The 22,913-nt window shown below is 47.7% G+C and overlaps 1 protein-coding gene across 2 annotated transcripts in view; it reads right to left on the bottom strand.

Annotated features, from left to right (window-relative positions):
• Positions 1 to 963: 963 nt before the first annotated feature.
• Positions 964 to 22,913, bottom strand: part of LOC146197159 (uncharacterized) — a 65,514-nt gene continuing 43,564 nt past the window's right edge. The window contains exons 2-5 of one of the 2 annotated variants that reach the window (XM_084598933.1): positions 13,456 to 13,723; positions 6,331 to 6,477; positions 5,944 to 6,020; positions 964 to 5,047 (exon numbers count right to left, since the gene is read on the bottom strand). In XM_084598933.1, coding sequence (XP_084455059.1) covers positions 4,102 to 5,047; positions 5,944 to 6,020; positions 6,331 to 6,477; positions 13,456 to 13,723 — 1,438 coding nt within the window. In that variant the 3' untranslated portion in view covers positions 964 to 4,101. Of the gene's footprint in view, positions 5,048 to 5,943; positions 6,021 to 6,330; positions 6,481 to 13,455; positions 13,724 to 22,913 lie in introns of both variants that reach the window. The other variant, XM_084598932.1, reaches the window with a different exon arrangement.

Genomic DNA, 22,913 nt, shown 5'->3' on the forward strand with positions numbered 1-22,913 from the left:
TGAAATTTGTCTTCGTCCGAATTGGTGCCTGGCCTCATTTAAGTGTGGCCAACTCGGTGAGGACTTGCAAATTGATGTCGGCCACCACCAAAACTTGGCTCCCCCTGGACCCCGAAAATTTGACTACGTCCGAATTGGAGAAAAATTGGTCTCTAACGTAATTTGAATATGGCCAACAGAAAAATTTGGCTGAGCCAGCCCTAAAATTTGGTCCGTTGCCATCTAAAGTTTGACTTTCTCCGAATGTAACCATATCGTAAACTAAGCAACGAAACGCACAACTCATAGCGAAACTATAGATCGCAATGCTTGCACATCTGTGCACGTAAGCAGGCTTAAGTGCTCCCCTATAATTTTTAATACAGACATGATTAGACCTTGATCGCGGGGATAGAGCCTCGATGGAGGAACGTAAAGTGCTCGTGTACTGTGCAATATAACTGAGTGTTAAAGAACCCCATCTGGTCTGAACATCTGTAGTCTTCGACTACGTCGTTCCTCCTATTTGATGTCACGTTAAGACATCGAACCCGTCATAAACCATAAACCTAATCGCATTATACTGGATAATTTGCTCTAATGAAAAGCAAAAAGCCAGGCAGCACAAACCTTGGGCCCTGTGTTGGTACGTTGTTAGCAGTGTCCGGCCCTGTGTTCCTCCAGTTATATATTGGGGAACATATAAAGCGCTTTACCATACAGACTCGTACTATATGTTATAAGTTTCGGTGTATGCAGTCCCGATGCCACAGGTAGCAGGTCCAGTGGCCGTCCGTTTTCCGACTCGGTTGCAGCAGTGCAGAAGGCTTTTTCGCCTACCTTTTTAGCAGAAAGGCATTTACTGCAAAGTATTTTAACTGAGACAAGTTCTCACTACCAATCTTTCTTCGGCAGTGCTTTCTCTGACAGGGATATCTTTCAATACGTCGAATGAAAATAAAGACAGAAAAACAGTGTTGGCTTGAATGCAATTCGTCCGCTTTTTTTTTTTTTTTTAATTTTTCTCTCCCCGTCGGGTGACATGAGGTTGTGCGTGAAGTCCACAAGAAGTTTCGACCACCCACGACTTTACACAAAAAATACCGCGGTTATCGTCGCGTAACAGAAAGACACACGCTCAAATCACGCACAACGCGGGTGCAGATCGATTCGAATTGCAAAGGGGACACGGCTCGAAATGTTTAGCCGGTACAAAGTCATAAACAAACAAATAAACATAAAACGCCAGGAACGGTCAACAAAAGAGTAACAGACACACGCAGACACGCACTTTCACCACAACACATGTTCAAAACGCGGAGAGGGGACACAGGGTAAGAGAGGAACAAATCTTCTTTTGTACAAAGAAACTAAATAATAAATAATCGCCCCCGGAAAACGAACGCAAACGTGAATTCACGTATATGACAAAGCCAGAGTTGGTGGTGCTGGTGGTGTTCGACACAGCTCCCTGCGGATAGTGTGCGCGCGCGTGTGTGCGAATGTTACGTAGCGACGGCCCCTGCTTTCGAAGACAAAAGTCTGTTAAACAAACCCGTCTCGAATGCAATGGTGTCGCGGGTTCATGCACTCTAAGCCAGAAGTGGGATAAAACTGAAATACACCATTTAGTCCTGGGGAGAACTGGTGTTTTTGTTTTCTATACTCCATCTAAGGGTGTTTTCCTTACAAAAGCTCTATTAATTATACCGTATAAACTCCCTATCGACACTTAAGGCATTCTGAACAATTATTCAAGGGGGGGAAGCAGAGAATGGTTTCGACTTTAAGTCTCTGGCTGCAGCAGCACAGTTTTATTCTCCCGAACGGGTTAACCCCCACATAAATTTAATCCTTGCTGGCTTAGAGTGTATGGCGGCACTCGAATCCTGTTTCTCCCTTGACTACCGAGTTAGAACTCTACAGCATGAAACACCTTCGCACAAAAGCATGCACTATGGGAGTTTCACTGTGCGACAATATAGATAACAGGAGAAACGCGACAAGCACGCACACACGCACACTGAAATGGCTGCGCGCACTCCATGCCAGAAGACGGTAAAATGAGACAATCAGCACCGCTTAGTCTTAGCACGAAACAGTCAGTCCGTGGGGAGATCGAGTCGCCGATGACTCTTTGCACTTCATTATCAAACGAAATAAAGATTTCTTTTTTAGGGGCTACAGTTTGTGGTAACGCAGTCAGTTGCCCACGGACTCAACATTTTCGGTCCTGTCTGGCTTAGAGTGCGCTTTGCCAAGTACCTCGCTCCGGTGGACAGCGCTAGACGGCGCTGCGCACGCTCCTCAACGTTCTAAACGTGACGCTTGCTTTAGCGTCATTTTCATTTAACATTGTGTTCAATGTTTAGTTGTGTGTAAAGATGCAGGCAATGACTAGACAAGGTATGCACGCAGGACTAACCCGCCTCGCGTCCGACGCGGCCGACGTGATGGTGCGGAGTATTGCATAAATCCCACAAGAAAACAAGGACTGATCCTGCTGCCCAGGGTGGAACTATACATCGTATTCTATGCACTCGTACGAGGTGCGAGGGCAGTCTCAGCTCAGAAGGTTTATTGGCTGAAGCTTCTATGCAGACTCCAAGGGATGATGTAAATGGCTCATACATTTATTTTCTTGCAGCCTGGTCTTTATAATCGTAGAAAGGAAAAAGGTCAACGTTAAGTTGGCATGCTTCTCAATACAGTGATTCTGCGAAATTATGGCCTTGCATAATGAAAGCAAGCGATTATTGTTTAAAAGTACCTACTTGAATGTGGAAATTGCAGCTGATCTCTATAACTAGTAGTTACTGCTTCACTAGCTGCATTAGTAACTATCCATTTAGGTGAATAACTATGTATACTGTTCGGAACAATTTGTCAGAAAATGGGTTGGATTTTAATGATGTGCCGTCATCATCAAAAGACTAATTCAGATCGTCACCGGCAGCAGGTTAATTTGTTTTTGTCCTAGCCTGATAAATACCATATACTGAAGCATACCGCGAAAAACATCTTATAAGTGAATTGGCTTTTAAACTGGCAATATACCTATTCACGGCATCATGATACAGTAAGATATTTTAAATACTACTGTGTTTAGAAAAACAATGGCGTAGCTAACTGCAAATGCACGGTATCCAACGAAATTGCACATAAATTAGCCTGTTAATTTTCATTAAATGCGCGGAGCGATAACGTAGAGTGAATACAGGTGAAAGCAAGAACCCGAAAAGCACTTCACCATTACGATCTGTACATTGAAATGCATCATCGCATTGCAGCTGTCCTTATCGCATTAATGTTTCCAGTTTTTCAGTAAATTCTCAAATCAGTTTTTCTTTTTATCTAATGTGCATTATAATAGCACATGTGCATCCAAACAAAATGGAACACACGAAAGCCGATCTGTGCGCGACCTGCAGGTCTACACGACTGCTTAGGGGCTTATACCTTTCAAGAATGTACCAGTATCACGTAAATTGACTTCTGGCTGCTTTCGTTGTATCATCATAGCCCAGAGGCAGAACCACACCGCCAGAGAAAGCCCCTCAGAGTCTGATTACTGCCACCCGATTCGTTGAGTTTCAGTCACCCGGGAAATTGCAGGAAATGCGACTATCGGGGAAAAAAATGAAAAGTTGTAGAGATGGTGGGGAACAAGCTACCTACAAAGTATTGATTGCTGCTATTCTTTTGCAAAGACTGTGAAACGTCCCCGGCGTACGGGCATGTTTTGCCGAAAAGACACATCGGCGTATTGTCAGCGCAGCACACCAGCACTTGCACAGTCTTCTGTCGGAACAGCGTTTGTGATGTACTCGCTCAACTTGTCCAGGCTTTGAGTAGAGTAAACCGAGAAGAAAAATATGTAAAGCACACAGGAATGAAGTAAGAGAAGAAAACAGGCCGAGTTCACTTGTCTCCTTCCTGCGCGCGAGTAACACACACACACACACGACCGTGACAGAGCCGTCGACCGCCTGCCTGTATGTAAACACCGAACATTCCATCGCGTACTGGGATGTGCATATCGCATTGTCCGCACAAGGTCCAGGAAGGAAGGGCGGCACTGCACCAGCGGTCCTGGTTGGTTGCCGGGGGTCACGCAACAACTCATTCGTTGCCATCGGCGACTTCTTCCGAGTCCTGGCCCATCCTGCCGTCTTCCAGAGGGGAGGACGAGTTCACCGTGACAGAGGAACTGTTCCTCAACGCCGTCGTCGAACACGCCACGGCCGACAGTGGGCTGCTGGGCGCTGACCTTTCCGAAGACATGTGGTCTTCGGAGCCGCCGTCCCGAAAGACGCACATCTTCTCCTGCCGAAGTCCTCCGAACGGCTGTATCACACCAGAGTTCTTGTTTGTCGGAGGAGATGAGGACTCTGGTCGTGGAGGCTGATGCGAGCTACCGGTGGATGGCGGTGGAGGCGGGGGCTGTTGCGGTGGGGGAGAGGTGTCCCCGGATGCCGTGGGCATTCGCCACGCTGGCAGCGGGTACGGGAAGAAACGCAGTCCCTTAAGGTGTTCGTCGGCGGCTGCCTTGAGAGGACTGGGTGCCTTCAGGTAGCTCTGTTCGTTAGCCATCAACAGGTTTCGAACGGAGAACGGGTTGAAGCCGAAAGGCGAGGGCCGCCCCGTGGGAGACGTGTTGCTGGATGCGGCCGCGGCCGCAGCAGCCGCTGAGGACATGAGCATATCCTGCAGCATGAGGCTCTGCTGGTACAGGCTTTGGTTGTACAGGTACTGCAGCGGGAACGAAGAGTGGCCCCCGCCGCCTGCTGCGGCAGCGGCTGCTGCCGCCGCGAAAGGCAGGTAGTCCCCGAGTCCGCCGGGGTGCTCGGGCGATCCAGGCGAGCGACCGTGAAGCGCCGATCGCGGCGACAGGTCACCTCCGGGTCCAGCCGACGAAGTTTCGTCGGCCGAGAGTGACTGCTCCGTCCGCCGGTCATCGTCGCTGTAGTACGAGTCGTCCACGTCGATCTTGGTCGGGCAGCTCACGTCGCTCGGCGCCAGGGCGCCCCCTGGAAGTGACTTGGAGGCCGGAGGCAGCGCGTACTTCCTGCAAGAACCAAACACCGTGAGGGAACGCTCGAGACGGCTCCACGCTACAGCCTTGCTATGCATTTACGCGTCAATCATAATCAGGGGCTAGTCTTTTCATTTCAGGCAAGCACGGTTCACATCGCCATGTCGTTCACATGTGTAGCCGCTTGACCAGCAGTCGGCCAGAACTAAATCGTATCCGCAAGAAAATTTAAGAATTTAACTATCAGGAACATGTCGCATGCCAAGTAGTGAAGCAGCAGCTGAGAAAGATCTGTGTCGAGTAAGGCTGTCGCGACAAACATGCATAAAATGTATTTCTATCGATATACCTCGGCTTGATATGCCGCCAACGCTTTTCCACTAAGTCGTTCTGAATAAAGGGATGGCGTACTATGCGCACTATAGAGCTCAGTGTCTGGCGTTCAAGCCACTTCAGCGACGGAACTCACGCGCCTCCACAACGCGATGCCCGCACCAGTAATGAACGCCGTAGATATATATGTTCCATCAGGTTGCCGCTTAACTTGCTTTGACTACCACTAAAATTAGTTTCGGCATGCAGAGCGTCACGCCATCGCTATACCTGAATGCACAGCTGCGGACATATGAGTATATTGGCGGAGCACGCTGTTGGGCTAAAATTGCGAACACGATTTTTCTATTGAACAAAAAATAGTTTATCCATTCATTTGTACAAAAGATTTTTTTTTTTTTCATCAGGAATTCGCACTAGCATCCATACTTCCAGCCCGCACATATATACGGCAGCTGCTTGTTTTGATTAGGCAACATCCTAAAGATATAAAAAATCTTACAAGGCAACATTTGGTTTATTTATTTTTTTTCCCGCAACTGTACGTTAGGCAGTCCACGTCGGCCAAAATGCAGTATTACATTTCTTCAACTTACTTCTTGTCTTTCCTTGCGGCGCCAGTTTCCCGGAATCCCTTCGCAAAAGGGTTGTTGTCAATCTTCAGTTGCGTGATCTGCATGAGAAAGGTAAAGCAAACAACGTTGATGTTAAAAAGGTGAATCTGCTGTGGAACTGGCATCATTGCAACGTGTCATTACCCTTTATGCCCCGAACTATACGGGATATCACACGAGTTTCACTAAACACACCTGTCGAGTCTGCCCATTTTTTTAGTGGCTTATGGCATTGAGTCACACAGTTCTAACAAGGAGGCATTTAAGGTGAGGGAACATTCATGGCATACATAGAAACAAAACTTTACATTACACTTAGTAATACATTTTTGAGAAATCGAGGCGCTGCAGATTGTTTCAGGTACAGACCTTCTCGTTCTGGTAGGCGGTGACAGCGATGAACTCCGTCTCCTTGAAGACGTACGTCCTGAACGTGCTGTAGGGCAGCTTGAGGATGTCATTGGCCCGCACCAGGTGGAACCGCGGCTGGTACTTGTGCATCGAGTTCAGGATGGTCTGCTTGAAACGAGAGGAAACAGTGCTGGTTTAATATCGGCTCCTCCCGTTATCCTCGCTCGAAACTGTAATTCACTGTAATTATTCTCCTTTCTCTCTATTAAGGTACATGAAATTGGTTGTGCTGTCTTTGAATGCGTAAGTCCAAAAATGAAGCAAACCTCCCTGAACATATTGACAAGAGCGAGTGCATCACGCGTAGATCGTCATAGCGACCAAGATGCATATTATCATAGGCGGCAAACACTAAAAGTAAATGCTTACAGCAGTACCACCGCTATTCGTGCGAATTTTGTATACGCGATAGTATGCAGGGAAAACAAAAACACAGGTCAGTAACAAAACAATGCTTGGATTTTAAAACAAAGTAAACAGTCAGAACTGTACAAGGGGTCAAATATGGGTGCAAATATTTAGCCCTGAACTGACATGTAGCCATGTTAGGGGTCTGCCGAAGTTACATGAGGTGTGATAAACTAACTACATTATCTTAGGCTCGATTATCGTCCCTGTGTCCGATTATCTGGAACATCGTGGTCTGGAGCTGGACAACACTGATATTTTAACCTGAGGTACACAAACTCCACTTGTTTTCCGTGGACGCCGTCAGCCTCACCTATTTACCGATTCTTCTTACCGCCTGTCACCTCTGTAGCCGTTACACTCCGCGTCTATAAGCACAACCATATCATACTTAATATACGCAGGAAGCCGAGCTTCAAGGAAAGTGCAGCGGATACTCTCAGCAGCTTGGTGTTAGCTTTCACTGACCCCACTCCCAACTCGCCCATAACTTCTGCATCCTAACTAAGCAGCTCATGTTTATTACTGTGAGAATGATGTAACGGAACAGCAAGAGGCGCCAAAAAGATGCGAAAAAAAAAAAGCAACGACAGTATGCAAAGATTCAAAAGTGCGGAGCTGATCTAACGCGGTGCGCACAGCATCATATATACGCACCAACACAAGGACATCATTCTCTGCGTCGAGATTTTCCCCGCAGACTGCACCGCGCACTCTCCCTGCGCCCTGGATCTATCCGTCTCTCACGTTTTCCCCTATCGGCAGCAACGGCAGCGTAAGCTGGGCCCGATTCCCTCGGGCCGGCGCTTCTCCGCTTGACGCTCGCGAGTCGTCGCCGTGCGCGAGTGTATCGATCGCAGCCGACACTTTTTCCTCCGCCGCCATGTTGGAGGAGCGAGAGGAACCCGGGAAGCGAATGGAGAAGATACCCTGGGCGTATAACGCTTGGCTGAAGCCGGCCAATGGCGCCTGCGCTCTCTACACACGGGTTCTGCTAAAGCCGGCGTTATACAGGAGCATGGTATATATACGCTTAGCCTAAAAGGACAGTTTGTGTGTGGGAGTTGGTTGGTTGGTGTAATCGCTCACACTCGGTGTGAGACGTATAACTTAGATCGCAGCAGTCTGATTGTAAAGGAGATGATCGAGACACACTAAACCGGAGCATCAGGGTTTGCAGCTGATACACGTGGTAAGCTGAAATAGGAGAAGCATCGGTTCAGCCGCCGCTTCATCGAGCACTGGGAACGCTTCGTCATTGTAATCGGAGCCATATATACAGCAATATATTATATCTAAGATCAAACAAATATTTGAGTATTTTTCTGTGTCAACTATGCTGTATCAAGCATACTAATCTTATACCGATCCGATACGGTCGCATCCGCATTACGAATGACACAACCATACAAAGCAGTTCAAATAGATTAATTCGTCCCGACGACGCGCTAGAAAGCGGACATAATCGAATGTAACCCAAAATACAAATGCACGGGACGATATTCGATATTCACTCTGGTATCATCGGTGCTTACGGATGCATCTACAGCGGCCAAGCGGTCCTCCATTGGTGTAGCGAAATGAGAAAACCTCCCGAGAAGCTGCAGCCCTTCAAAATGCAGCGAACAATGGCTCTTCGTTCAGGCAACGTGTATCAGTTAATGAAAGCTTGCAAGACGCAGCTTTGGGCTCTTTCCAAATGCTAGTAATAAAAACTCGTCGCAGCGTCTGAACAAACGCCAAATCTCCTCTGTCGAGTCGTGGCGGAGAGCGAACGGGCGAATTTTTCGCACGCTCTCTTCGAACACAATTCTGCTAAGGCAGGCACCAGAACAGGACATGTAGCGCGCAGCAAGCGAACCTTCAAGCCCATGCAATCTTGTCCGCTGCTTACCTCTCTCTCGTCTCCCATTCTTGCCTCGCGCTTCGCGTTCATACATTTATGAAGACAAGCAGGCATCCCATCTAACCGGCTTCTGTCCCAAAGCTGTTCTCGCCTGTACACAGCTCGCATGGTGCGAACTAATCGACGCGTGCACAGCAAAGGGAGATACAGCAAAGCCCCGCGCAACACTAGCACGCGTATCGAGGTGAACCCGCGAACAAGAAGCTCGTTTACCTGTACACACACACGCACACACATGTGTATGCGCAGGAAAACAAAACACGGATTAAATGTGCCACGAATGGCGCGTGACAATCTCCAAGGCCAGAAACCACCTCGGTCCACAGCTTCCGCAACTCGCCTCTTTCCTTCTGCACGTATTTATCTTTGTTCTATACTCTAAGCAAGGCAGTATAATCAGCGAACGCGAGAACCGAAGCTGGCGCGGCGAGTGAGCACACCCCGCCAAGATCGGCGCCCGCGTAGTCGTTAGCAGCACGCATGCGGCGGCTCACAGAGGCGTCATTTCGAGCTGGGAATGGACGTCGCTGCATGTATTCCGCCCTTCGAGTCTGTAATCACGAGGATATCGCAGCGTCGATTTCGTTGCCTGAGAAATCAATCGAATGAAGGTCACACACCGTCCGCGTCCATCATCATCTTCTTCGCACGGCGCGGGTGCGACGTACAGCGTGTTCGTATTTGACGCCGTTCTGGACACGGCTGTGGACGTGCGAGCCTTGGCCACTTCGATTACGTCTTGCAGGAAGAAATATAGTTTCGAGTCAACGCAAGAGCGCCGAGACAATAAGAGACTGCGTGTGACGCCTGCTGGGAGGAAAATGATGAAGTACTTTGAGCCCCATTACTATCGACGCTCGCTCGTCTCGCGTTTCCTGTTGTGTTGCACATTCAAGATATTGCGGAGAGGTTTGGGCAGCTATATATAGGCTGCGAACAAAAATACCTCAAAGTCAGCCTAAATATGTGGCTTCATATTTGCTAGACTGACGAATAAGCACGTGAGGGCAAATTTATAATGTTTGACTCCGCGGGGCTGATATGGATCTACATATGAAATGCCCCGCATATCCTGCAGCGCTACGCGAGTTAATTGGAACCATCTGCAACTCCTCAAAGGATATCGACATCACTGAACGCACTACTGCTTATGCTGTTATGGAAACAGGATAAGTTCTTGCGACGGGACTCAACGTTCAAAAGCCATGCGTACTGATCTATAAGCAACACGCGCGTATGAACATGCACTCGGTCATCGCTTAGCAGGACCGCGGTCCGAAAAATTCTATTTATCGCAAAAATATGTACGAAATATCGTTGTTAATTGCCACTGATAACGCGGGCCTAACTGGCAGGCCTGAGTCTGCCAATGCATATTACATTTGTAGAAAGCTTCGATCTTAAGAACATATATAAAGCGTACACGACGTCCGCGGGGATATAAATGGGAGGAGGTGTGGCCTGATGTTCGCAAGTCACTAAGCTGCTCTATAATTCATGTACACACGCTTACGAGGCGAGCCCACGTACTATACAAAAAGGGGAGTGTAGAGGTGAGAGACAAAAAAGTCGCCTATATACATAAGGTTTATACGGAAGTAATTGAAAAAAGTCAGTCCATATGTCCGGGGCGAATTCAGAACAGACGGCAACAAATCCCTGTAGGGTGGGGATAACAGTTAGCGGGAAGCAGACTGACAAAAAGTGTACTAATACGCCGTAGGGCGGCAGCGGATAATTACCAGTTAACTATCTACCGAGGTAATGCAAAAATTAGCATTTTTCCACGCATATGCATCCCTACCGATGTTAATAATATCACACAATGGTCGCATGTATGATTTTAGTGCGTTTTATTACAATTCAAAGAAGCTGGCGTACGAAGAGAATACATATTCGCAATAAGTGCTCACAAAATCTAAAAAAGAAAAAGGAAACTACAGAACCTTGTCAAAAATACGTCAAAATATTTTTTGTCGTAAAGACAGACTTTTATGCAGCTTTGTAGTACTTTTTCGTAGCTCTGTAGTTGTTCTGTATTCTATACTGCAGTCAGTATAGAATACTTACTGCAGTATAGAATACTGCCCCCCCCCCCTTTTTTTATTTCTTTTTTTTTTCTTTTTAAAATAAATTTTTCTATCTCTCTCAGTATAGTGAATTTATGTGGCAACTACAAGGAACCTCGATGTTACTGCAATGTACAATGAGAAATTTCTGGACTCACAACCGGTTCAAGGCCATAAACCACGCAAAAATTTGTGGTTAAACAAAAAAATTCTGTTGTTTTTTTTTTTTATGGAAAATTGCAGCTCCTACGAAAAACCGAGCAACAAGGGATAAAGGCGCAGTGCTGCAGATCTCCTTATAACAACGCTGTGCGTCAGGTACATAGAAGGAAGAGACTTTCAATGTCTACTATGATAAGAGGACAGCACTTATATAGATCTTAAAATGGCTCAACCGAGCAGTCCCAACGCATCTTGGATACACGCTTCTAGACGTGGAGACCGATTTGTTTCAATACCGGCACAGCAAGCCTTTCTTTAATGGCACATCATCCCTTCATCTTTCCCACAAGTACTCCGGTGACCTCCATAAGGAGATGTTACAACTAAATACCATCAAATTCAGCACCATTTCATTGCTCTAAACACGGGATTTTGTGCTGCTGTCAGCGGATTGCAGGGTCCGATGGCAGGTCGAAATGATGGTGAGGATTTGGGGAAATACACCACTAGGCGAAAGTATGAATGCAGATAGCACAAGACAGGAAGAAGTGGAGCACAGTCGTCAAATCGTCACGTATTCAACATAAACAAGTGTAGTAAGCTGGTAAAAAGAAAAAAAAAACCAAATAAAAAACGGTGAAAACTCCTTGGAAGAGTGACGGGGCAGTTCAAGTTATGGCTGACTGCAGGCAGCTAGACTATATAACCAAAGCGGCTCGCCGCTTCTAGGCAACGTTGAGGCCACCACTCACTCCTCCGCGCAGAGACGAGGCGGCGCGCGAGGAATAGAGAGAGAGAGGAAGATAGCGCGCACTCACGCCCCAGCGGACGCGGCCGAGACGCCTGCCTCCAACGACGCAGCGAAGCCTTCTCGAGACCCCACGAGGGCGCCGCAGGGAAGAAGGCGTAAGGAGCAAATCGATGCAGCCGCCGGGCCACGACCGTGTGGCCCCGGGCCGGCAGCCAACATGGCGCTCTCGCCTCGCTCCTGCGGCAACGGCTCCGGCATCGATCGGCGACCGAGCGCGCTGGTGGGGTCCAGAAGCACGGCGCCTCCGCCTTGAAAGAACCCCGGACCACTCGCCACTCTGCTATAGGAGACGGCAACGAGGGCGGCGGCGGCGGCGGCAACCGCTTGATATATGACGCCAATATTCCGCCGCCCAGAGGTTCTCGCCTCCCCCACTCGACCCTCTTTATCCCACCCCCTCACTACCATCTCTTCTTCTCCGCCTTTGGGTGCGGGGGACTAGACGACAGCGAAATCGCATTTGCGCTTCGCCGAGCACTCGCTCGATCGCACTCACAGCGCGACTTGGCTGTTTCGTGTACGAAACCACACACGCAATGCAGCGATATCGCGTATACGTACAGAGCACCCCGCGTATCGCGTTGCTGTGTGCGTCGCAACACGCAGAGCTGGCGAAGTCGTTAGGGCTGTGCTTCTTCTTCCATCCTACGGCGTTCTGGATTGTTGCCTTGGTCGAAGCTGCGCAAGACCCTTTTTCCGGCAGCGCGCAATCGCACTATTTCGCGTACACGTATACACAGCGCGCGTTATTACAGCACTGCGATACAACGCGGTCGTTTGGAGCTCGGCAGGAAGGCGAACTGTAGACGGGAGAACCGGAGTCGTCGTAAGGGGGATCCAAACCCCGAACGTTAAGCGACGGCCGGCGCAGCCCGGCAGTGTCGAATGTAGCGCTCCGGAAAAAGGGGCGCCCGTCCTGATGACATTTCGCTTGGTGGGTCGTCTAACAAATGACCGCGCTGTGCACTGGCAGGCAGTCTCCGAGGGCTGTCCTCGCTGTCGTTGCCTCTCTCGCTCTTTCTCCCTCGATCTGCCAACGTGAGCGCTGGGCCGGCGTGGAAATCTGGCGACAGGATAAGTGGTTGCGGGTGGCCGTACACATATATCAAGGGACGTCAAAGGCTGTCGCGAGCACCGAACGTTGCTATGGCTGTCCTGGCGTCGTATGATGCCACAGCCTCTGCCATTTCCTTGACTGGCGCAGCAGAACTAAACCTACTGTGCGTTAAGGACGGCGTAAGCCCGTAAGCCATCCGTGCATTAAACGAGTGATGGCTGCACGTGGTATGAATAGAAAAGGATGCACAAGTTTAGAAAGAGCAATGATTGCACGTTGACGGAATTTATGCTACTCGCAGCCTTCGGAAACGTCGCTGCCGACATGGTGCACTGTCTAAAGTTCAAATCACATTTTAACAGGTCAAAGCTGCGTCCAAACTCTTAGCACCGATGCTTTTCATTAGTACTGACTGTCATAAAATTTAGGTGAACTTATTCAAAACAAATCTCCCGAATGGACTGTATTTAAGAGGAATGAGACCGCGCGACTGGCTTAAAACGCTGTAGCAAAAAGAAGGAAAAAAAAAAAAGACTGGCAGCACCGCGTGTTCTGAGCAGGAACACACACGAAAAGGTTTTTGCGTTTTTAAGCGGCGCAGCGCGCGCTTTCTTGACTGACTGTAGTCACTGAGCACGTTAAAGAAATATTGTAAACGTTTTTCACTTACAAAGCCGTGCTTGTCGGAGATGTTGTTGGTGAGCTTGAGCTTGTGGAATGAGACCACCTTCTGCATCCACTGCTCCCCCGTGGAAGGGGAATCGGGGTGGATGTACATCCTCTTGGGCATCTCTGGGTCCGCCTTTCCTGCCACCACCCACCGCCGGTTTTGGAACTTGTATCGGCAGTCGTCGGCGGCAACGATGTCCATCAGCATGATGTACTTGGCCTTCTTGTCAAGACCCGTCACTCGGACCTTGTAAGGCGGGAACATTCGCCTGGACAGAATAACAGGAAATTTAGGAAATTATAATTATTCTTGTGCCTATTTAGCAAGTGAATAGAGTGCGAGACTTTCATAAGGTGAAATTTATATCGACTGCTGCGACAGCTATATATATATATGTTAGAGGAATCCGCACCAGGCGACAAATCGTACCAATGATAATAAAGGCGAATCTTAATGTTTATAGATTATTGTTCGAAATCAACATCAGAACACGGGTTGAAAGTATCGCAGAATTCTATCCAGTGGCGCATCGTTTACAGATTGTTTAAACCGAAAACATGAGGCGCGCTTTTCCAAAACGCACATGTATACGGCATATATAGGCTGAACGTCAACAACACCATGTTTGGTCTACTAGTCCAAAGTAAAGATTTCAATTTGTAATATGCATGAGGAGTGTTTACGCCCGAGCGTTGACGATCGCTCGTCAATTTATTCCGCAGACCCTCTTTCCGTAGCTATCTCGTGCTGTATTACTTTTTTTTTTTTTTTGTAGGAAAGGCGGATGTAAACGCTGGAGGCTCACTCGCGAATCAAAGCAGGGCGCGATTTTCAGCTGGCTAGAGGGATAAGAAACAAAAATAAGAAGCAAATGCTTTGCTTCACCCTCTTCCCATTCTCTTCTTGCTTTATGCTTGCGGCCGTAGCGGCTCAAATTGAGCCCGTATACACAGCGCTGCCAGCGCGGCAGGCTCCAAAGGCGATGGACCTCGCCCTCTGCAGGAAGCCCTGTAGCTGAAGCGGCTGAATCGACGGCAACCGTTCCAGCAGAAGCGGCCGATCCGGTTCGTCAATCCATCTCCTCTTTCCTCCTCACATTTGTTATCTTCCTGTTCTTTTTTCTTATTATTTCCGCGCTTCCACGCTCAGGCAGACGCAGCAGCCATCGTTTCCCCATTCCCTTTTTTCGCCCTCCGCATTGCAGATGCTTTTTCTCCACACATCCCTAAGCTTCCCAGAGCAGCAGCAAGCAGGGGCTTTCATGCAACCATCCCTCTTTCTGGTTGCCCGTCGCTGGCACCGCTGTCAGCATTGTTAGATTCTTTCGTAAGAGAAAAATGCAAGGAAGATAGAAAAAAAAAAAGAGGAGGGGGGGGAGCGATGTGCGATCTTCGCTCGCCACCGCACCATCAACAAACGCACGCACAAGAGCGGCACGAACGCGATGCAGCGCGCCCACCCATTGTGTGTCGCCAGCCGTGGGAACGAGTCAGGGCGGAACCCTGTGAAGCTGCAGCTGTTGCTACGTGCGCCTGACGGGAGAAAAGCGCCGGCTCGAACACCTCTCCCCTTTACCCGCCGCTCTCCACCACTTCGGGACTCCGAACATACATCTTCCACCCTCTTTCCCTACAGCTCCCGCTTCCTTTCCTCACCATCCCCAAAAGGCGTCCTTCCTCCTTTCTCAACTCGGCGCCAAACAATGCTCTTTCCCGGGACGAGGCGGTTGTCATGACGACGACCAGTGTCGGCCAATAGCGGAGCGCCATGCAAAGGCGTCAACATTGGCGCTTTCCTGGTGAGAAAAGAAAAAAAGTGCCTCGACACCGTCGGCGACTGGGCGCTGCGGGCGTCTTGCGGTGAAGCCGCTTCGAACGCGCACGCGAGTGGGGAGGCCGGGGCGGAGCCAACTTCTCAGGCCAATAATAATCGCAGGACGACCAACGCCCGGCCGGCCGATCTGACCGGTACGAGGGAAGAGTGGCGGTGACGTCATCAGCAGATTATCAGGCACATGCTTTTGAAGTGCCACATGCATTATGACGCCTGTCACATTCGTTCACACGTTTATATATATTTTTTCTTTTGTCATACCTGGAAGCCGGCAACAATAATTCCTTCCCATGCAAACCACTTCGCTGCAGATTACACGGTTAGTGACAAATCTATTTGCAGTTCCTTCTCTTGTGGCCTTTAACGATAACATGGTGGCACAAGGCGGAGAGCTCATAACGGCAAACAGACTTTAACTACAGGTCCGCTGCTGCCGCTGATAAGGTTTGACACATTTAGAAAGTTTTTACAAGCTCAGGCGTTTGACTCATAGAAAAACGGCTAGTAGCAGCAAATACTTTCAATATTTTCGCATTGTGCGGACCCTTCACCCAGCCACCCATGCATTACTTCTATTCCAAGCGCATTCTTCAAACTTGTTGCAGGTCACTATGTGGGGGAAAAAATGATATTGTGCCCGCTCCACGCTGCTTAACGCCGCACGGCACGTTTTAAATAAAATGTACTGAAATCTGCAGAATTCAGGTAGTAACACTTCCTCAAAGCTCATTATGTCATAAATTCCAAGTTGCGTAACAGAGGATACTGCACATAGCATCGCGCTCAGGACGCACGTTTGGCTGTTAATGAAGCAGGCATGCTCGAAAAACACTTCAGCTGCAAACCTGCGAACTTCCGGAAATGGGAGGCCAGTACGGCGGAGTGACCTAATTTTTCGTTTAACGAAAACCTTCATAAAAAGCCCACTGAGGAGTATTAATAAGGAGCTCCTCGATGTGAACGTTCCGTGAAAATTATGCTTGCCTATGATCTCCGCTCGTTTTCCGTGGATCATATTATACACAACAAGGTCTATCCATGTGCGCTATACAAGAAGGAAGCCGTGTAAGACAGCTGTGTACGAATGGGCCAAGATGGGTGCGGTCAACCCTGGGTACGGCCATAATGACCATGGCCAGGGCGAGGTCTCTAAATGACGCTTATATGCCCACAACCTGAATGCACAACCTGACGCGAACCATGTTATAAGTAATCGTCGTCATCTGTAGATTTGCTCCTCGTTTCCGTCTGAGCTCCCGTTCTACGCTGTGACGTACAAGGCCCTGTGCGTGACAGCATGTGTGCGCGATCGGCGCCTTCCATGCTACTAAGCACACGCGCACACCTCACCCTTTTGCAAGGTACACAATTAAGGCCGCGCGGAGCTGTATACGCGCATGTGTACACACATATAACCGGTAATTTGCCGCGCCCAATGCATGCACACTAATGTAAATGGCGTTTTGATGTCTTCACAGATATATATATGCATGTACCACGTTTGATACACCATGGGCAACCCAATTTCGTGGACATGAAAATCGGGGAAGGTCTGCACAGCATCTGCAAGGAATAGATGGCCGTAAAAACGTACGCATTTGCTTCTCGATAGTGTTTGCTGATATTTTGCGAGACGAAATAACGCAACTACTATACAGTTTCATTCCTATAAACCCACCGGTTTAGTAAGGATTGTCTAGATAGGACTACGTGTACAGACTGCATGGTCAAGATACGCAATATTTGTTTTGTTGCACGTGACTTGTTTAAACTTAATTTTTCACTGATAACGGACTATATGGGACAAAAAGAGGATTGTTCAAGAAAATATGCTTTGGCAGTGAAGTTTTCCCTGTAGTCCCCGCGTTCAAGCGATGTTCAAGTTGTATACTACAAAATTTATTTTAGTCTCCCATGTCCTTCAGCAGCCTATATACACCGTTCCGGGCGCACACGTTTGCGGGGTATATGCTCACTGGCTGGACAAGAAACCCAGTGGCCGTATGTTTTACCTTGCTCCCTACAAGCCTGAGTGAGAATATAATCCAAATGAGCCAGAGGAAACAGTGTTTAAAAAACATCATGTGAAACCTTTTAAAAATACTCTGCAACATTCACCTTCCCGAGAAGCTACGCCAAGTTCAGACGAACAGAAAGGAACGCGAAAATTTCAAATAAAAAAAAAATGTGTCGCACCTACCTGCTTTTTTGTTAGAACGTGCAGGCTGTTTCATAGAGTACGCGTACGCGCACACAACATACGCACTGCGTATACACATCTGGACGGGTCGAGACATCTCAATCACGCGCGTTCGCCGAGGCGTGCAATCCAATGCGGGTATAGCGCCTCAAATGATTCTCCCCTTGCTCGCGCTATGCGCATACAGCTTCGAGACAGGGAGAGAAAGCTGTGAGCAGTTTTTTTTTATTTTTAATAAATGAAGGAGAGAGAGAGAGAAGACTGGGCTCAGTGGGCGATCATATACGGCGCGCACGTAACGTTCAGACCAACCACCTCCACGTGCACTCACTGCGAGTGCTTTTGAGGCGCCGCTGAGACTCTGCTGTCGTAAAAGAAAAGGAAGAAAGCGGGCGCATGCGCGAACGAGCGGTTCAGAACCAAGTTGAATGCGTGGCAAACTCCTTAGCTATAGTCTGCACACCTCTAACTCCCCTCCTCTGCCTATTTTTTATTTTTTCTTTGAAGGGTGTTGCCATACTCTTGTTAAAGAACACGAATCGCGACAGCATGCTCCCCGATCTTTAAACGATTGGGGACCGCGCGCACTGATCCGAGAACTCAGTTTAAATAACCCAGATGTCAGGGCAGTTAAGTCGGTAACTTCTTTCCAACGGTTCCATATTCATTGACAGAAAACTGATCACGCAACTTCTTCTAATAAGGGAGCTATTACAAACTGACGTTCTCCCAAGCGTTGCCAAACTGCAAAAGAACGATATACAATATACCTTTCTCAGAAACTTCGTAATTAAAGAAAAATTCGCCCTGGTCCAGTGTTGACGTTAACTTTAGCTTTACTGCACTCCTACCACTACTAGTACTGACAGCTAATACCACCAGCAGTAATATCCATGCTAAATTAACAACTATACGTTCTTATACTATTCCTACAGGTGTACCGCGCAGCTATTGTCATGCTGCCTCCATACGCCAGTCGTACGATTGCTGCCAACTTTCTAGCATTGCCGGAACAAAAACTGTCACTATTACTACCTTCACAGCTACTACTACTACTACTACTACTACTACTACTACTACTACTACTACTACTACTACTATTACTATTATTATTATTATTAGTAGTAGTAGTAGTAGTATTTATTACATCAACTACTACTAATACATCAGTTACTGCTAAATCCATTAGTAAACAAAGATAAAACACGCGGAAAAGCCCAATTTAGGAGCATTCACCGTGAAAACTATGCAAGGTGGAAACTACGAAAGATCGTTTTCGCGCGCTCTGACGCTGCTTCACGGGCCGGCGCGCGAGGTAATAAATCTCGCCTGATGAAGACAGCAGAGAGGCTGCCGCCACTTCAGTGCTATACGCACGCACGCGCCCGCATATGTATACAGCCCACTCCGCTACACACACACACACACACACACACACACACACACACACACACACACACACACACACACACACACACACACACACACACACACACACACACACACACACACACACACACACACACACACACACACACACACACACACACACACACACACACACACACACACACACACACACACACACACACACACACAGTATGAATGCATTTTTAACTGATCCGCTTTCCGGGGCTGCAACCGACCGACCGACGGTCTCCCGTATTGAAACAACGGGTCTCACTGGAAGGCGGCGCAGTATCTATATATCTGCACCCGCTCGACACAGTTGTCCACACACCTAGCTGACAAGGGCGGTGCATACGTCTTCTTCTACACAGCCGTGCGACAGCCACATCTTGGAAGCGGGAGCAGCTGCGGGGCTATGTACATGTATACACAGTGAGCATCCACTCCGCTGCAGCTGCATGTCCAGCCTCTGCACGGCAGCTATAGATCCGACCTTGGGGATTGTTTTTCAGTCCGGGAACCGACAGCGATGATCTTCGCTTACAGAATTCGTTCCTCGCGTGAATCTTGAATATAGGGATATAGGGTATTGAACGACGTCATTTAAGGGCGCCAGTGTAGGGCGAAAATAGAGAATATATATATATAATCATTTCTTCGCTCACTTATGTATTCCAATCATCACAGTACGAGAAACATAACCGAGCTCTTACCGATATTTTAATGCGCAGAAAGGAAGCGATACTATGCCCCTTAAACTCCTGCATTCTTATAACAGCTGTCAAAAACCTGACTGCAAACAAGTGATATATATATATATATATATATATATATATATATATATATATATATATATATATATATATATATAATTTATGTGATTAACGAAGTAAAAATAAAAAAAAAAGACAAAGTACAATCCCCAATGCTTTCCTTGGCCCTTGCCGACTGTTGGCTTCTTTCCTTCACACACACACACACACACACACACACACACACACACACACACACACACACACACACACACACACACACACACACACACACACACACACACACACACACACACACACACACACATATATATATATATATATATATATATATATATATATATATATATATATATATAGAGAGAGAGAGAGAGACAGAGAGAGAGAGAGAGAGAGAGAGAGAGAGAGAGAGAAATGTGACCAATGCCTCGCACAACCTGGACTTAGTGATTACACGAACTGATTCGCCCTGTCAGTGTCGAATACTGTTCGAATTCGAACTCCATTTATTTAAAAGAGATTCCGATTCACCTTGTGAGCACTTGACGTGACGATGATGCTGTAGAAAAAATACGTGTCCCTGGTTCCAAACATCTTCTAAACTTCCTCTGCGAATAACTTTAACGGGAATAATTGCATTAAATGAGATCCCACCAGGTAACTTGCATCGATAAGCGTACAGTCCCTCCCTATACACGCGGATTCAATGCGGATGCCACTGGGTGACACGAATAAGTAGCGCGCGACATCCGATCGACGTTAATTCAGGTTCGCGTGGACATCTAATATTGGTTTTGCTCTCCCACTTACTCTCTCTCTCTCTTTGAGAAAGAGTAATTGAGAGCCAAATCTGAAAACCAACTGAGGTAGTTTGCATATACTTGCTTCGGAATGTATAGTCGCGATTAACATTACTTGATTACACCAGTATTGCGTAAAATGTCATTTGAGCAGCGAAAGAACTTCAGCAAATATGTCCCGGATTTCTATGGGCGAACTGAAACGAATCGACTTAGATGGTAGTTAGTGTAAATAGCCGAAATAAGAAATATTTTAATTTTTTGTTCTATATAATCCTATATTAAACACTTATAAATACTGCATACGGCTCCTCATATTAAAAAAGAAAATATAAATAGAATAGAAATGATCGATGCGAGGCGGTGTTACTCTAGCCGGAAGAAAGGTAAGAAAGTCTACCTGGGCTGGGCGTGCAATAAGGAACAGGTAACTTGTTGTCGATCGGATAGAGTGATCGGAGCACCAAAGGGAAATAAATTTATTCAGGGGCTGCACATAATAGGATGGAGGGTGACAGGAGCCGGGAAATTTGCCAGCAGAGAAGGTATTGGCACAGGACACCGGATCCATGGTCTCCATCCATCCGCGTGGTTCGAACAAGCCCAATTTTTGCTCCTAGCCCTAACCATAAGCGTTATGCAGCTTGAGACGCAACAGAGCGTGGATGTGAGTACACACAGGTCGCACGGAGGCGCCTAATTCAGGCGGCGCTAATTTAACCATTGCACGCAGCCCCCGAGCGTGGGGTATACGTGCCACACAGGCTGCACAGGCGTGTACCACTTCCGCCGGTATAGCGAGGCAGACTATGAAGCTTCAAAAGAAAAACAAGCAGTAAACAATGAGGCAAATATAAAGAAGTCAGGAAGGTAGAATAAGACGAAGATAAAAGAAAAGAGGAGGACGCGGTTTTTCCAAGGCCGTCGCGTGTGCACGGCTCATAAATCATCACGTTCGCGAACGGAGAGCTTTCGCCGCAGCGTATATACACGCTCGGACTTTTCCAGATCCGCCGCTGCAGCGAGTGAGGAGCCCGTCCTAATCCGCGCGTGAAGTGTATAAAGCGGCGCGGGCGATAATCACGCGAGAGCTGGGAAACAGGGCGGTGATTAACACGTTCGTGGGCTGCAGCAGCGCCGCCGTGGTTCACGTGCAAAGCTCGTGCGTGATTGCGTCCGTCTCACAGCGCATGCGCGTTCGTGCGTGTGTGGCCGTGCAAGTCCAGAGAAACAAAGGATTCGTAGAAATGTGCGCAGATTGAGATCATTAGCAGGCCCGATAGGAAACTCCGTAGAGCGTAACTAAAAACCTCAGGTTAAGAGAGAGAGAGAGAGAAAGAGAATGGGAAGAATGGTGCGAAAGGAAACCATGTGGTGATATAAAGGGAGTATATATTATAAAGGGGAATGTCGTTAATTCCGGAGTCTTGTTCATTCCTAGCGATTGTTCGCTGAGACATACATTGAGCGCATCAAAAAAGTTACCTTAACCGGAAATGCTATAGTAATCAAAGACAAAAAGGCTTTTATTACAATTACTACAAGTCGCATTAATCTAGCAAACCGACATTTTCATATCAGGTTGTTATGACCAGTACCGATGGTAACCTTTGTTGACATAAAAACTAGACACGCCTACAGTTCGTCCTTTTAAAAACCAAAACGCTCGAAAGAGAAATATTCTATTTGAACAGAATTAAACGCTTATTGGAGCAGTGAGGCAATAAATTTGCATAGTCTCTGCACGGCTATCACGAGGACGCAGTGCGGATTATTTATCTCAACCGTCAGTTTACGCTCCACCACAGTGACAGAAGCAAGGTCTCTGCGAAACTATATTTCTTGCAGCCAAGTCGTCAGGCATCACCAAGTGCAATCAGCCATATATGGACCGAAGGGAAGTTGAATATGGAGGACAAAGCAGAAAAGTTACCGGCGGGTCTTGATACCTCGGAAAGCAACATCAGCAGAAAAGACAGAATCTGACCTGCCTTGCCCTACAAAATCAGCACTTGACGCAGTATTTTGCCAAATGTGGAAAGAGTGGCAAGGGAAATTCAACATTAAGGTGAACTTAACGAACTCGCACGCACGCACGCACGCACGCACGCACACACGCACACACACGCACACACACGCGCGCACGCACACACACACACACACACACACACACACACGCGCACACACACACACACACACACACACACACACACACACACACACACACACACACACACACACACACACACACACACACACACACACACACACACACACACACACAAAGGCCGTCGCATATATAGGTATACAAAAGCCCCATCGCATCTATGGAAAGTCGCCTATATATAAGTGATACGGAATATTATTTTTGCCGCTGCTCATTTACGCGTTCTCGTATACACCGAAAGAACAGAACTGTGGAGAAATATAATACAACGGACT

This window comes from Amblyomma maculatum, chromosome 3 (genome assembly GCF_055883805.1).
Source record: "Amblyomma maculatum isolate TAMU_Amacu chromosome 3, ASM5588380v1, whole genome shotgun sequence".
NCBI classification, from domain to species: Eukaryota; Metazoa; Arthropoda; class Arachnida; order Ixodida; family Ixodidae; genus Amblyomma; species Amblyomma maculatum.